The sequence below is a fragment of the Nicotiana tomentosiformis genome, chromosome 6 (genome assembly GCF_000390325.3).
Source record: "Nicotiana tomentosiformis chromosome 6, ASM39032v3, whole genome shotgun sequence".
NCBI classification, from domain to species: domain Eukaryota; kingdom Viridiplantae; phylum Streptophyta; class Magnoliopsida; order Solanales; family Solanaceae; genus Nicotiana; species Nicotiana tomentosiformis.
Window position 1 is genome coordinate 120,069,729 of NC_090817.1, and position 15,848 is coordinate 120,085,576.

At 32.7% G+C, this 15,848-nt stretch overlaps 1 protein-coding gene across 1 annotated transcript; it reads left to right on the forward strand.

Annotated features, from left to right (window-relative positions):
* Positions 1–6,730: 6,730 nt before the first annotated feature.
* On the forward strand, positions 6,731–15,700 carry LOC104117729 (protein PSK SIMULATOR 1-like). The gene is made up of 13 exons (XM_009628815.4): positions 6,731–7,002; positions 7,558–8,127; positions 8,856–9,181; positions 9,286–9,378; positions 9,477–9,567; positions 10,374–10,467; positions 11,470–11,567; positions 11,727–11,796; positions 11,917–12,011; positions 13,974–14,090; positions 14,205–14,281; positions 14,592–14,636; positions 14,724–15,700. The coding sequence occupies exons 2-13, from the start codon at positions 7,801–7,803 to the stop codon at positions 15,223–15,225; spliced, it is 1,935 nt and encodes a 644-aa protein (XP_009627110.1). The 5' UTR covers positions 6,731–7,002; positions 7,558–7,800; the 3' UTR covers positions 15,226–15,700.
* Positions 15,701–15,848: the final 148 nt, after the last annotated feature.

The following is a 15,848-nucleotide window of genomic DNA, read 5'->3' on the forward strand; positions in this document are numbered from 1 at the left end:
ATCATAAATTGTTCCTTATTTTTTGGTGTTTGGTATACTATAGAGTGAGGTGGAGGGAGCAGGGTGGGGTGGGGGGGGAGAGAATGAGCGTAGAATTTCCATTTATGGAATTTATTTTTTCATACACCCCATTATGAAAGTCCTGATTTTTAAGAAATTTATTTTCATAGAGAATGTTTTTTTTAACTCATCAAACATGAGAAAATATTTTTTTGACCAATCAAATAGAAGAAAATTAGAATTTATGTTTTCTTTCCTACCAAACACACCCGAAATCTGTAATATTACTTAAAGCAAGTTGTTAAAGATTTTCATAAAACTCCAAAAAAGCAATCTGTTTGCTTTTTCTTTACTCTTCTTTAGCTATTCTTCCTTCTCATCAAGGAACTTAAGAATATCCTTGTCACTTCCTAGTTCTGTCCAAAGGACTCAAAATATCAATGGATTTGCAAATATTTATCTATCCAGAAATCATGTTGCTTCTTTGTTTAGCATTACAAACCAAACTCTGATAATCCCCGTCTATGCTGGGTAATTTCATGTGTACAATTGTTGCTTTTGCTGGGTTTTTCATATCTATTTTCCTTAATTTTTCTGTTCCCTTAAATCAGCTCTAAGGCCATCTCCAACCCTTGCCTCCATTTTCTCCTCCAAAATGGAGTAAAGTTACTCCAACCATTACTCCATTTTTTACTCCAAAAAAGAATATTTCATTTTATATTCTTCTCACTCTTCAATATTATATTATTATCTTTTATTTAAATTTTATTTTCTTATTTCTATTAAAGAAATTCTCTCTCTCTCTCTCTCTCTCTCTCTCTATATATATATATATATATATATATATATATATATATATATATATATATATATATATATATATATATATATATTTTTTTTTTTTACATATTCATCACATATAATTTAATATAAAATTATTTTATACCATAAATTTTTAAATAATATAATTTGTGAGCAAATATTATAGATTATATATATTAACGGATAATTCAAATAAAAGTAAAATCATTAAGATACAGTATAATTAAATACATATTACATTATGCTAAATTTAGATTAAATATTGCATAAATATTCAACCTCCACCTCTAGTAAAATCGATGTGGATTCTATTATTGATCCGACTCGTCGTGAATTTTTGTGATAAGAACAACAACGAATAATGTATAAAAGAAGTTAACAATTTTCACAGTCACAACCACAACAATACTCGACCCCATTCACTCAATACTATAATGATTTTGGTGTATCTGGAAACGACATAGGTCCCTACTAAGTTATTATGCTATTTACCGTAGTTTCAATTTTTATGTATTTTAATTTAATATATTTTCAATTTTCACGTATTTCCAATTTTAATGTATTTTCAATTTTCACTTTTCAATTTTAGCAACATCTAATATTTTATATTCGCACCTTTCAATTTTAGCAACATCTAATATTTTATATTTGCACCATTCATTTTTTGAGATTATTATATATTTTTTGTATAATTATAACTTATAATAAAATTAACTTACAGTTTTACATAAAAATAATAAATGCACGAAAATTAATTTATCAAAATTATACGCCAAAGTTAAGATGTAAAATTAATATTATAAAGATATTACATAAACATAATTAGGTATATATAAAGAGATAAATTAAAAGAGTTAAATAATAAAAATAATAATAAAGTAATGATGAATAGTAATGGATGAGATGAATAGTGTCACCCCAAATTTGGAGTAACACTATTCATCCCCATTTTTGGGGCAAAAATGGGGGAGCATTGGAGTCATATTTTGGCAAAAAAGGACTGCATTTTGGAAAAATGGGGAGGGTTGGAGATGCCCTAAGTGAATGCTTTTCGAGCTTTTCGGTGGTATACACTTTCTGCCGGCGTTCTGAAAATTTAGATTCTTTATTTTTCTTTGTGTTTTCCAAAATATTTAGTACTATGGATGTTCATGTGTTGGTTTGACGTGGTTTGAAAGATTTTGGTTTGATATTTTGATTTTCGATTTTAAAAACATTACACTAATACCATACTGAAATAAATTCGGTATGATTTTATTTTTCATTTTTGGTTTTGATTTCAGTTTGTACGGTTATATATTTTCGGTATTGCTCTTTAAAATTATATTCTATCAACTAAATTTAGATATAGTTAAAACTTATAAGCATGATTCACGAAATAGATCTTTCAAACTCAAGAAAAAAGAATAAATTAAAATAAAATATTAACTCATTTTAAAACAAGAGCCTCGTTCTTTGCTGGAAAAGAAAAGCAATGAAAAGCAGCCACCATATTATTTGAAGTCAAATGCCAAGAAGTTATTTTGATCAATTCTTTGAATGAATAGATGTGTATGAAATAATCATCTATTAACAGTTACAGATATTGAATTTACAACAATAAACTACAAAGAGTTATTATTCGTGTGTAAAAAATGTCATTTAAAGTTACAGGAAATATGACCCTTGTAAATGAAATTACTTTTTCGTTTTAATAAATCACTTATAAGCAAATTACAATGTGAGCTAATTATTTTGATGAAAGTTAAAATGAAAAAGGAAAACAAAATTTTGAACTCTAGAGTATTGAGTGAGAGCAAGCACCACAGGGGGCGAGTGGCACTGAAATCTTAAAAAAATGAAGTGTGGTAATTGAGAACTTATGGTAAAAAGTGTTGGCCATATAATAATATAATCATCACTCTATGGTATGGGACTCTTTACTCTCTTTTGAGGTAATTAATTATTTTAATTATTACTCTTACATAAAAGATCATTATCTTGGGGCTTTGACCAGAAAAAAGACAAAAGCAAAGCAAGTGGGTGGCGTCCTATTATGGACCATAGTTCCATTTGGGTTTAGGGAGTAAATTTTGGGCGCCCTATTTGGTCGGTTATTTTTAACTTGTAATCTTGTATTTGCACCCATTTTTTTTGTTAAAAGTATTTTAAAAAAGACGATTTTACCCTTCTTTAATAAAAGACTATTGACAAAAATTAGGACAAAATTTTAGCATGTTTGTAGATGAAATCTTAACAAATGAACTAAATAACTTCAGCATGCATTAGCAAAAACTCATTAGAAAACTACATACTGCAAGACAAAAACTTAAGCATGTTTAGTTTAAAATTTTAGCAAATGAACTAAAAAACTTCAGCTTGTTTAGACTGAAATTTCGGATAAAACTCATGACAAAATTATAGACTGCAGGACAAAACTTTAGCATGTTTTGGTATGAACTTTTAAAAAATGAACTGAATAACTTCAGCATGCATTAGTAAAAACTCATTAGAAAACATACTGCTCGACAAAAACTTAAGCATGTTTAGTCTGAAGTTTTAGCAAATGAACTAAAAAATTTCAGCATGTTTAGGCTGAAGTTTCGGATAAAACTCATGACAAAATTGTAGATTGCAGGATAAATAATTTTAGCATGCATTAGCATGAAGTTTTAGCAAACAATTTCATGCTACATTAGCATGAAGTTTTAGCTTGTATTCGATTAAAACTTCAGACTTAAGCATGAAACAACTTTTTTCTATATCCTTCACGCATTAAATTTGAAGTTTTGAAAATTTTTTGAAGATCCATAAGTGAAAACTTCATGCTATATCTGTCAAACAACTTCATGCAAGTGTGATTTTGAAGATGAATTTGGTTCAAGTTTCTGGTTTTTTGATAAAGCTGCTGAGAGAAGAGGAGGAGATCTTTTTTCATGAATGAGGTTGCAGATCAAGCGATTAATGCATGATGTAAGTTTTATATCTTTTGTCAGGGGTATAATTGTCATATTATTACAGACCTTTTTGTCAGCTAACTACCAAATCAATAATTTTTAAAAATAGGGTACAAGTTAAAAAGTAGCACAAATATAAGGTACGGGTGCAAATCCCCGAAAATCTTCACTTGCAATATTTTTGGCCAAATTTATTAAATACTTGATGTATCCTTTATTACAATTTTATCATTTAATTATAGTCAATTCTTTCCCAAGTTTTAATAGAAATGGATATGGTGTTTAACCCAATCTAAAAGTTAGTTCAAGTGATGATGAGTTTAATATCTTATGAGGATGATATAACATAGTTATACGTTTAATTGATATGTAACACGTCATACATAAAAGCTCGACATATGAAGCATAGTAACGTAATATAAAATGAATCAAAATTGAATAGCATGAAGTACTTGGCTTGAATAACATATTAAGAAAATGGTTCTGAATTGAACTCTAAAAACTAGTGCATGTAGAAAAATTATTCAATATCATATAAAAAACTACTCACTATACAAATTCTAATAGAGCCACAGTTAATTAAAATATATTTTACATATTAATTTATGATACATGTAAGCTACTCGCCGTACAAACTCTAATAGAGCCATAGTTAATTACATATTTTATATATGAATTATGATACATATAAATTTTTTAAAAAGTAATATTGTTCACTTATTTTATTTGATATAAGTTTATGCAATTAATTGTAAAAATGTAAAATATGAAAAATTCTGGAATATCACAACTTATAATAAAAACTATTTTTTTTAAAAAAATTCAATAATACTCCTCGGAAAGTCAAACATTAGCAACTCAATTAATAGCCTGTTTGGCTAAGCTTTTTTTTTGGGTCAAAAGTACTTTTTTTGGCCAAAAGTATTTTTTTCCAAAAAAAAGAGGTGTTTGGCCAAGCTTTAGAAGGAAAAAAAAGTGATTTGAGGAGAAACAAAAATAGTTTTTGAGAAGCAGAAAAAAGTAAATTCTCTCCAAAAATACTTTTAAAGCACTTTTGAGAAATGGATTTTTTCCTTCCTATACAATATTTGAAACTTATTTACCAAAATTATCCTAGTTTTGTATATTACCCACCATAAATAATGATTATTTACAAATTATATACAATCTATTATTAGTGCCTTAAATTAGAGGATTCAGTTATATTCTTTTCCTTTTTCTCTTCTTTCCTCTTTCCCATTTACTCACGCCTCTCTCATCGGTTTTTCTTTCATTCTTTATCACTCTCTCTCTCAATAAAATTTGTGAATGATCACTTTTTTCCAGCATTTTTCTACTTATTCTTCGCACTTTACCATTTTGCCAAAAATTAATTAAAACTAGATTAAGCACAAAACAAATAACAGGTGGCGGTCATACTTCTTCTTAACCATTCCTTTTGTTATTTTGCAAATAAGTACTCCTCCTAATCAACTGTTTAACGGACAACCCTCAAAATGATTCTTTCTTTCTCTTTAAAAAACCGCCCCACACAAAAGAAATAGTAAAGCATCATTAAACAATATTGTAATTAGAAAATGAAGTTGGAATCTGATGGATAAATTAAGAAAACATATTTATATATTTTATACTATTGTAGTTTATAGAAGTGCATGACGAAACAGAAGACAAATAAATATATTTCCTTAATTGTCAGCGTCAATCGTCATACACTATTTGGTTTAGTTTTGCTATTATTTTGTTTTCCTGGTATTTATTTAGTAAAAATGGAATATTATTTTTATTTTATTCTATCACTTACTAATGAAATAAAAAAAAAAATCACGCGATAAATGTTAATTTAAGTGACAACAACTTAAAATAAAGATAGTATTAACGATCCTCTCTTAAATTCCAATCAAAACTTCATCTCTTAATACCATTTTGATACATATTAACAACTTTATGTAAAAAGATAGTATTGATAACTTAAATACAAATTTTATATAACGATTCATACATTATACAACTAATTTTTAACTTCCATACAATATTCAAATAAAAAAATAAAAAAACTATAACAGAATACAATTTACATACAACTTTACTACAATTTCATAAGTATATTGTATGTCATGTGTTCTTCTTCTTCCTATTTGAGTTTCAATATGAAATTAAGCCAAAATCACGTATAATATTCACCAAACACCCTCAAAATTGAGATATAAACTCCAAACAGTATTCTCAATTGTTTGTAACAACACCCAATTCAAACAAATAATGATTTTTGAAAACCCAAATTCGATTTCAAAGTTTCAAAGCTTTTTAATGACTGTTAATGATGGAGAGTCAAACACCCTCAAAATTTATTGATTGACAATTTTAATTTGAACACCAATTGTGCAACATGAAAAGGAAGTTGCTAAGTTAAAACGATTAAAATACATTGATGAATTCCATTAAAACTCTATACAACAAGAAAGCATAAAATAATAGAGAACATCAAATGAAGAAAAATTGGGGGAAAAAATAGAGAAGGAGATTAGAGAGACGAATAGAGAGAGAGAAGACAAGTGTAAAGGGATAAGGAAATAACTGATATTCCTTATTCGATTTATAATATAAATGGATACTTATTTAAAACTTATTTGTATAATTGGTAAATTGTATACGACAATATAATTAAATTGAAACTTGAGTAGTGGGTAATAAGTTTTTAAATATTGTATAGGAAGGTAAAAATCACTTGAGAAAAATATACTTAAAAATAATTTTTAAAAGTTTGTCCAAATACTAATTATTGCTCAAAAGTATTTTTCTAATTAATTAGTCAAACACAAACTTCTTATCACCATAACCATTTTTTTTGAAAAATAATTTTGAGAAAAACACTTCTTAAAATAACTAATTTTAGAATTTAGGCCAAAATTAAGTTTGTTTTTCCAATGACGATAGTTAGCAAGCAGGCACCACCCTACTACTCGATAGTGTCACTAGTCTTTCAAGAACATAGGTAACTGTGTGTGTGTGAGAGAGAGAGAAACCTTGCCTACTCTATCGTGTCTGACTTGGGGGTCTCAACTTCCCCTTCCCCACCTCATACTCTCCAAAAATTCAAGAAAAATAAATCTACTAATCACTTGTATTACCCTTAATTTCTCACCTTGTTCAAGTGTATCTTGTTCCTGTTGATAAAGGGGTTAAAGATTTTAGAATCTGTTGTGTCTTTGTTCAGATCCAATTTATTATCTTTTTCTCTTACTTGGTAAGTTTGCTTTGCCTCTTTCTGTAACTTCTTTAGCATCTGCATACAACTGTTTGTGTTTATGTAATTATGTAGTATGTAAGTGTTTTTTTTTGTTCTTCTGACTGATGAGACAAGTTATGAGTTTTTACTTGTTTTCAGTTGCTTCTGTATAGTTCATGCTACATACGCGGATCTAGGATTTTATATCAGTAGCTGCCTGCTAATTTGTGGCAGTGAGTGCAAACTTAGTTAGATAATTAAAATTTTGACTTATACGTAGTTCAAGTAGAGTGCTTCTTGTGAGGCATCTGACAATATAGTGGTGTTATTTGAAATCGTCTGCTAATCTCTAATTTTAGCAATAATTATCTGGTACATTGTTCCATTTGGATTCCATTACTTGTTCTGTATTTATTTCCTTTGTTTGAATATGCTTTGAAGTTTGATTTTTGAGTATTTCCTCCAATTGTTTTTTTGGGGGGGGGGGGGGTGGTTGCATTACTTTATTGCCAATTTATTGAGATAAGGGGATATGCTTTTTGACATTGAGTTTTCTTATGTTATGGTTTGCAGGTTTGAGTCAGTTGACTTAGTTAGTACCTGTGCTCGGACGTTGATGACCATCGTAAATTTGGTCATGTAGCTGATATCGAGTATCTGATTGGTATAATTTAGACCCATTCGAGCACAGAATCTTGAAGTGGCTTCCTTGATCAGTCCTCTGCTGCAGCAGTTTCTTAAGTTATTTATATAATTTTGACTGAAATCTTGATGGAAACATTGAGGTTTAAGTAGGTTGAAGGTCATTATACGGCAATGGGTGGCCTCTGCTCTAGAAGAGCCACCAGTGAGAATACAACAGGTCGTGGCCTTCCACATGTCAACGGCCACTTTAATTATGGTGCTGGAACAGTTTATCAGTCGCATAGGTTGCCCACACAGGCTAATAATGAGTCTATGCAATCTCCACCGGGCGAAAGCGCAGAAAAACAACCGAGTGAACTAGCATTCTCTTTTCCGGAGTTGAATGCAGTTTCTCATGGGGTTGATATGGATGATATCAATGATGGAATTCCTCGATTGTCTAGGGCTTTATCAAATAAAACCAGATCAACAAGGTCAAAGCAAGTTGCCATGGCAAAGGTGAGTGGTTACCCTATTCGTTGTTATTTCCTTTGACTATAACCTGATGCTTCTTACCTTTTCCCCTCATTATATTTGTGATTATGTAGAATATTTCAATTTTACTGTCTTGACAATAACCAAATGTCAGATAGGTTGTAGGAAGATACAACGGTGAATGATAAAAACTCCTGAATTTAAGTGGTAAAAGGTAGAGAATCTACAAAGAAATGTAACTCTCTATGAAAGACACCAATCGTCTATACAAATTGGAATCACATGGGTGGACCAAAAAAGGGGACAAGAGGCTATTCCTCAAAGTACAAAACCATTTCCTTCCCTTCAAAAGGTCTTCTATTTATCTCTTTCCATGTAACCAACCTGAGTACTAGCGGAGCAACATCCCACACTCTTCGTCTTCTCCTTTGTCTTCTAAATTCCCAGCTGAACAGTGCCTCCTTCACGGTGTGAGGCATCACACATGGCAACCCGAACCATCTGGAAATCTTCCATATCAAATAAAATCCCCTGGTCAGCTTTCTTTATACTTTTTGACTTAAGATGCTGCACTGCTACTTTACTCTTACTTGGTATTGATGGCGATATAATTTACACGTACATACAGGATTATTTTGGACATCCTTTGGCAATAATTCTTGTTTTATTCAGAGTATTAATTTCCAAACAATTAAAATTATTGGTTATGTTTCTAAATGGTAATATCTAATTGTTTTATATTTGCTTGACAGGTTTCAGAAGTGAGTTCACTTTTGGGCAGAGCTGGTACGGTGGGGCTTGGCAAGGCAGTAGATGTGTTGGACACGCTAGGTAGCAGCATGACAAATTTAAGCCTAAGTGGTGGCTTTGCGTCCAGCATGGCAACCAAGGGAAATAAAATTTCAATTTTGGCATTTGAAGTGGCAAATACAATTGTCAAGGGCGCCAATCTTATGTATTCCCTTTCAAAAGAGAACATTAAGCATTTGAAGGAGGTGGTGCTCCCTTCTGAAGGTGTGCAGCGGTTGATATCAAAAGATATGGATGAACTCTTGAGAATTGCTGCAGCAGACAAAAGGTGCTAAAGAGTCTGAAATAGCTTTTTGCATGAACATTCATATATCACATGCTACTTTCAATTTCTTTTTGCTCAACACTGAGATGCTTGTTGTAATTTGACAGGGATGAGCTGAAAATATTCTCTTGTGAAGTGGTTCGCTTTGGAAATAGTTGCAAAGATCCTCAATGGCACAACTTAGACCGCTACTTTGAGAAGTATTTAAAACTAACATTAGTCCAGTTTTGCTAGCTCTGTTGTTACTGCTTCGGAAATGAATTTTCACATCATCTGTAGTTCATTCCATTACATTCAGGTTGGAATCAGAATTGACACCTCATAAACAATTAAAAGAAGAAGCCGAGTCTGTGATGCTGCATTTAATGACCTTGGTACAGTATTCAGCTGTAAGTTCCATCTCAACCTCTATATTTCTCGACCTTTTTTTCTTCTTTTTTTTCCTATTTCTTTCATTATCTTTCCATTTTCTTTGATAAATTAAAATAAAGTTATTGATGTGAAGGGCTCTGGTATACAATATAGATATAAAAGTAGAGAACTTCACACAAAAACTTATTCTTCATGAAAAGCATCAATGCAGAATCTCATATGTATTCCAACAATTAAAAGAAGTTCCTCTGACCTGTACAACAAGTATTTCAACCCTTCAAATGCGCATCCAATCCTAGTGGTCAGTGAAGTGGGTGACCATGGGGTTATGGGTTGAGAAGTTAGTCCATGATACTATGTATTGTGTGTGAGAGAGAGTGATAGAATGAGTTAGTTGGTGCAATAGCAATGAGGGGGTGCGAGGAGCAGAAATGCTTGATGGGAGTTGTCTTAAAGAGTTTCTCATGGATTGTTCCAGGATCTGGTCGGTAATGAGTGCTTCTTTACAATTAAGCCCATTAAATTCAATTCTAACTTACAAAAATTTTGTTTGATCATCTCGGGACAGGTCAGTTCTATATTCGCTATGGCAGATTAGTCTTGTCTATTTTAATGGGATTTAATAGCTTCATGCTTATCATGGATGCTTGGAGTGCAAGCATTGTTGCCTTCTTATTACTTAACACTTTATGAAAGCGAAGACATCTCGTTGCATTACACCTTTCTCGCAATTGCTAAATTCTTCTTTTTCGAAAAAAGTAAAAGAAAAAAGTAGACAAGACTATCTGATCTTAGTTAATTTTAATTATTATGCCTTTCGCAGGAACTGTACCATGAATTGCATGCATTGGACAGAATTGAGCAAGATTGTCGACGTAAAGTTCAAGAAGAGGATACTTCAAATGCTACTCAGAGAGGTCATCTCTCCACAGATACTCTCTTTGTGTTTTTAGCTTCTATTTTAAAGCAGCTGATCTGTCTAGGAATAATTCATTCTCAAAGTTTATATAAACTATTTTCTACAATGAACTGCCTCCAGTTTGTCATGTCATTAGTAACTTACCAACATTTGAGGTGTTGTGGGCCTAGACGGAGCACTCCTTCTTGGGGTTTCCATGGGGTGCGACAAATATCCTAATGGAGAAATCTTGAACAGGTAGACTCTGTCGTCGTTTTATAGCTAGATAGGAATTAGACGTAACACGATTCTAAAGAGAAAAACTTTAGTCACTTTTCTTTGTTTGAAAGGACAAAAAAAGAGATGGTATATATACCTAAATATTAATCCGTTAAAATTCTCAAGAGAGTGCCCTTGATCTTTATCTCTTTCCTTCTTTTGACATCCCTCTAATTTTCTCTCAATTGTTTCAAATTTTCAATCACATGGTCCTATACTGTCCGCTCCTTGCTAGATGCTCCAGTGGGAGGCCGAGATAGGTCATAGGCAAACTACCTACTCTTCATCAAAGCAATGTTTAGTTCTTATTTAATAAAATCAGATCTTCTATCTGATTGCAAAATATCAATCATATTTGGTAAAAAATCATCATCAAATTTGATAACTAATGCAAACCAAAAAGACCTTAAGTCTATAGGAAACTAGCATGTACGCTATGCAGGCGTCTTACTGATTCCCGACAGCATTTAGGACATTGTTTTCTGGAGTGGTTACTTTAACTTTTTGTTTGCCTTGTGTAAGGGAATTCTAGTTGTTGAGGCTATTCCGTACTTTTAGTTGGTGTATAGATTGTTTCTCCAACTTCATGTGATTCTATGGGACGTGAGACCTTTGTTTCCTTATCCAGCTTCCTCTTGGTTATTCTTGCATTATCTTCTTTTACTTTTATCTTTTGTATCTATTTTCTTCATACTATTTTTTTATGTTTTTTTAAATACTGTTTTAACGTATAAATATGCAGGAGATAGCCTTGCAATTTTGAGAGCAGAGTTGAAAAGTCAAAAGAAACATGTTAAAAGCTTGAAAAAGAAGTCTCTCTGGTCCAGGGTATTGGAAGAGGTAGCAAGTTAGTGCTGCTTTGTGTTCTCATTTATTCTATTATTCAATACTTGTAATGTGGTTTCCACTTGCTGAACAAGATGGGTGGACTTGTTTAAGAAAAACCATTGAGGTTCCTTTCAATTGACTGTACTAATATGTGCTTTGCCATAATTGAAGGTGATGGAAAAGCTCGTTGACATTGTTCACTTCCTCCATTTGGAGATCCATGCTGCATTTGGCAGCACTGGTAATGCATTTGAAACTTCAACTTAACTTTTTATCATGGTTCTTGGCCTGTTATACAAAACTGTTTTACCGAATTATAAATTTTTTGACCTGATTGCTATAGTTTTACTGAACCTTGCAGATGGAGACCGACCAATAAAAAACAACCATCAGAGATTAGGATCTGCTGGTCTTGCATTACATTATGCGAATATCATTACTCAGATTGATACACTTGTAAGCATCTTATGCACATACAATTATTCGAGAAGCTGCATTGTTGACACTCTCATTAAATCTTTTGCCTTCATTCATATCCTTTATGGAACGTGGAAAAAAGTGGATATAATTCCCCCTTAAGCTAAAATACCTTTTTTTGTTTCTTGTCATAAATATATCGAACATTTATCTTCCTCGTTAATGTTCTGTTTACTCTCAGTTGATCATCATCTTAATCCCAATATATATGCTCTCATCTCATTTTCTTCTTTCATAGAGCTGTATTCTCTCATCTCTTTTTGAAGTTACAAACTTACAATGAAGGATGGAGGTGCATTAATTGGGACCACAAACAAATGCCACACAATCTGCCACATTGAGAATATTCAAATTGCCATTGAATTTGTGAAATTCATATCATGACTAGAATTTGAAAGCGATAAATGGAAGTCCCAAGATTAGCTTGCTCATTGTTAGAAAGCAATACTTTAAGGTGTTGATTCTTTATAGAAGGCATTTGAATTTTGAATTCTTACTCTAAATGCGTTCATGGTTTTCACTATTTCATCCACTTACTCTTAGATGAAGACGTTACACATAGAATAGAATCAAAGTCAGATAGTTAAAAGGGAGAAGCGCTACTGTGGTATCAGAGCCAACCCATCCTTTCGTAATGAGAAGTGCTACGGGGGTGTTATGTTATAAGGATGCCTACTAAAGTGAAAGTGAAAGGTAAATTTTATAGAATAATTATAAGACCAACAATGTTACATGGGGGTGAATGTTGGGCTGCTATAGTCCAACACATCCACAAGATGAATATTGCATAGATAAGATGGATGTGATGTCATACAAGGCTAGACAAGATTAGCAATGACAAAATTCGCTAGAACGTTCAAGTAGTGCACATCGAGGATAAAATCAGAGAAGGCTGCTTGAAATAGTATGGTCATGTCTTGTGTCGGCTGCCAAGATGCACTGGTTTATAGATGTGAAACCATGAGGAGTGAAGGTGTTTGTTTAAAAGGGACAAGGTAGACCTAAAATCACTCGAAAGTAAATTTTCTCGAAGGACCTACAATTTCTTAGGATCCATGCAAACTTAGCGAAGGATAGAGCACAATGGAATATATATATATATATATATATATATATATATATATATATATATATATATAGGACTATAGGAAAGACCTATTAGTCGAGAATATGTTTTAGTCATGTTGGCACTTTTGTTTTATGTCCTATGCTTTTCGAGGAGTTGTTTAGCCTTTCAGAGAGTTATATGTCAGTGGAAAATATAAAGAACTTCTAGTACTTTTTAAATAATATTTTGTATAATATTGGCGCGAGATGAGTTTAAATGAAGTAACATAGCTGATGAGGATTCATATAGCTGACCCCAACTTGTTTGGATTGAGGCGTAATTATTGTTGTGTTGTTGTCCAAAGATGTTGGATTATTATTAGGTGGGCCTATTACACATCAACTTAAGCACCCTATTTCTTTTTTATTTGATTTTGATTTTTTGACTTGTTTGTTTGAATAAAGATGTAATCTTTTCTTTGTCACCCCAAACGTTCTGGTCCTCGTGCATAGCTGGCTAATATGCCTCATAGTTGACACTTGTAAATGTTTGGAAGTCAATTGTTGGTCACTCTAGGTGAATCATTACCCATGTTGGAATTTGGAGACTGCCTCAAATTCTTGAAGGTTTATACTTTTCTTAAAAGATTCTCACTAGACAGCCAAATACATTGTTTCTTTAGTCAGTAAAGGTCCCTTAAGTAATGGGATCATATGGCTTACAGTTTTTATAATCTTGCTGAAATTGTAACTAATTGGTATTTTGGAGTAGCATCCATGTTAACCTACTAGGTTGTCAGAACATTTTAAAAAAATATTTTTAAATTTAGTTATTTGTTGACATATTTCTAATTGGAAAATACAAAATGAGAGTACCACATTTTACATGATCAGGTTACTCGATCAGGTTCGGTTCCCCCAAATACAAGAGATGCTTTATACCAAGGGTTGCCACCAAGCATAAAGTCAGCTTTGCGATTCAAACTGCAATCGTTCCAGCTCAAGGAAGAGGTGTTTTCTCGTTTAAGGTTTTTGTGTGTGTGGGGAAAGGGGGGAAGGGGGTGCAAGTTTCTTCCTTCTAGGTAATTGAATGTTAGTAACATTCTAAATATTCTTTTGGTGCAGTTAACTGTGCAACAAATCAAAGCTGAAATGGAGAAAACACTGCAGTGGCTTGTTCCCATGGCAACCAATACAACCAAGTAAAAATACGATGCCTTACAATGTATTATTCGTTGCTTACAGTTTTGCCATGATTCTTCATATGTTTCTTAGTCTGAGGTACTTTCTGGTCAGCTATACTATGTTAGTTGGTAAAAGGAATTCTAATTTGAGTTTTCTTGAGACTCTTAATTCAGGGGGTTGTTTGTTTGGAGGTTGTCCTTATAGATTTTACATGAGCTAAATTGAACATTATACCTTGGCGTATTTCAACTATTCTCTCCTTTGACTGTTCTAGTTCAGATTGTTATTTCCATCATTGTTACACAGTGTTAATGAAAATTGTTGCAGGGCCCACCATGGCTTTGGATGGGTTGGAGAATGGGCAAATACCGGGTGAGCTCAACTGAATGAAACTTGTTCTTAACTGCTTGAACCAGTTTTATGGAAAGCATGTATACTCATTTGGTCTGAAATGCACAGGAAACCTGCTGGCCAGACTGATCTACTTAGAATTGAGACACTCTATCATGCCGATAAGGAGAAAACCGAAGCGTATATTCTTGAACTGGTGGTGTGGCTTCATCATCTTGTCACTCTGTCAAGAAATGCTCCAAACGGTGGAATTAGATCTCCTGTGAAATCTCCAAGCTATTACCCTAATCAAAAGATGAATCAGTTAACACACAAGCCAAGTTCTCCGTCTCCCGCATTAACTGTTGAAGACCAAGAAATGCTTCGGGATGTAAGCAAGAGAAAACTGACTCCTGGAATTAGCAAGTCTCAAGAATTCGATACAGCAAGAACAAGGTTGAGCAAGTTCCATAGGCTGAGTAAGAGTAGTAACCATTCCCCTATAAGAGAAACCAGGAAGGACCCCTTTCCTATAAGGAGACCATCTTCTGTTCCAGTGATCGATTTTGACATTGACCGACTCAAAGCTTTGGATGTCATCGACAGAGTGGACACCATTCGAGGCGCATAATGGTACAGTATTGTATCTGTATTGGCAGAGAGGGATCTTTTATTTGACGCGTAGTCTTTCTACTGCATTTGATTTTTTTCTGATGCACTGGCTGCCTTTCTGCATGAGCTGATCATCTTCCGCTGGTGCCTTGTATTATGACCTAGTTTGTGTTGGTGAATCAGATGTCAGAAACACGTTGAAGTTCTGCAATCTGTTCTGCTGCAATTTTTCCAGTAAATTTAGGGTACTATGATGAGTGAAAGTGATTTTTTGTCTGTCTTTTCCGTTTTCTAAAAACAAAATACATGGGATACAGGCTTGGTTGAGCTATCTGGTACCTTGAAACCTCTCGGGAGAGCTGGCGGATAGGGGGGTGGGGGAAAATTGATAGAGCTGAGCTTTTTAGTAGAGGTGAATTGATGTGACTCCCACAATTCCATCATCGTATGTACAGAATGTTGTTCTATATTATTTTTTCCTTTAATAGTCAAAAGCTTGTTCTTTGTTTCTCCTATATAATCCTTTGTTCCTTATTAGTGGAGAGTATTTTCAGGCCATAAGCAAGTGATTGTTACGTCTACGTTCTTTTTTTTTTTTTTTTTTGGTTCTTGGGTTTTCTCGAAGATAAATACACTTTTATT

Coding starts and splice junctions, on each gene's coding strand:
- LOC104117729 (XM_009628815.4), top strand. CDS start 7,801: ATGGGTGGCCTCTGCTCTAGAAGAGCCACCAGTGAGAATACAACAGGT. Junction 9,182..9,285: donor ATTGCTGCAGCAGACAAAAG/GTGCTAAAGAGT, acceptor GTAATTTGACAG/GGATGAGCTGAAAATATTCT. Junction 10,468..11,469: donor TTCAAATGCTACTCAGAGAG/GTCATCTCTCCA, acceptor ATAAATATGCAG/GAGATAGCCTTGCAATTTTG.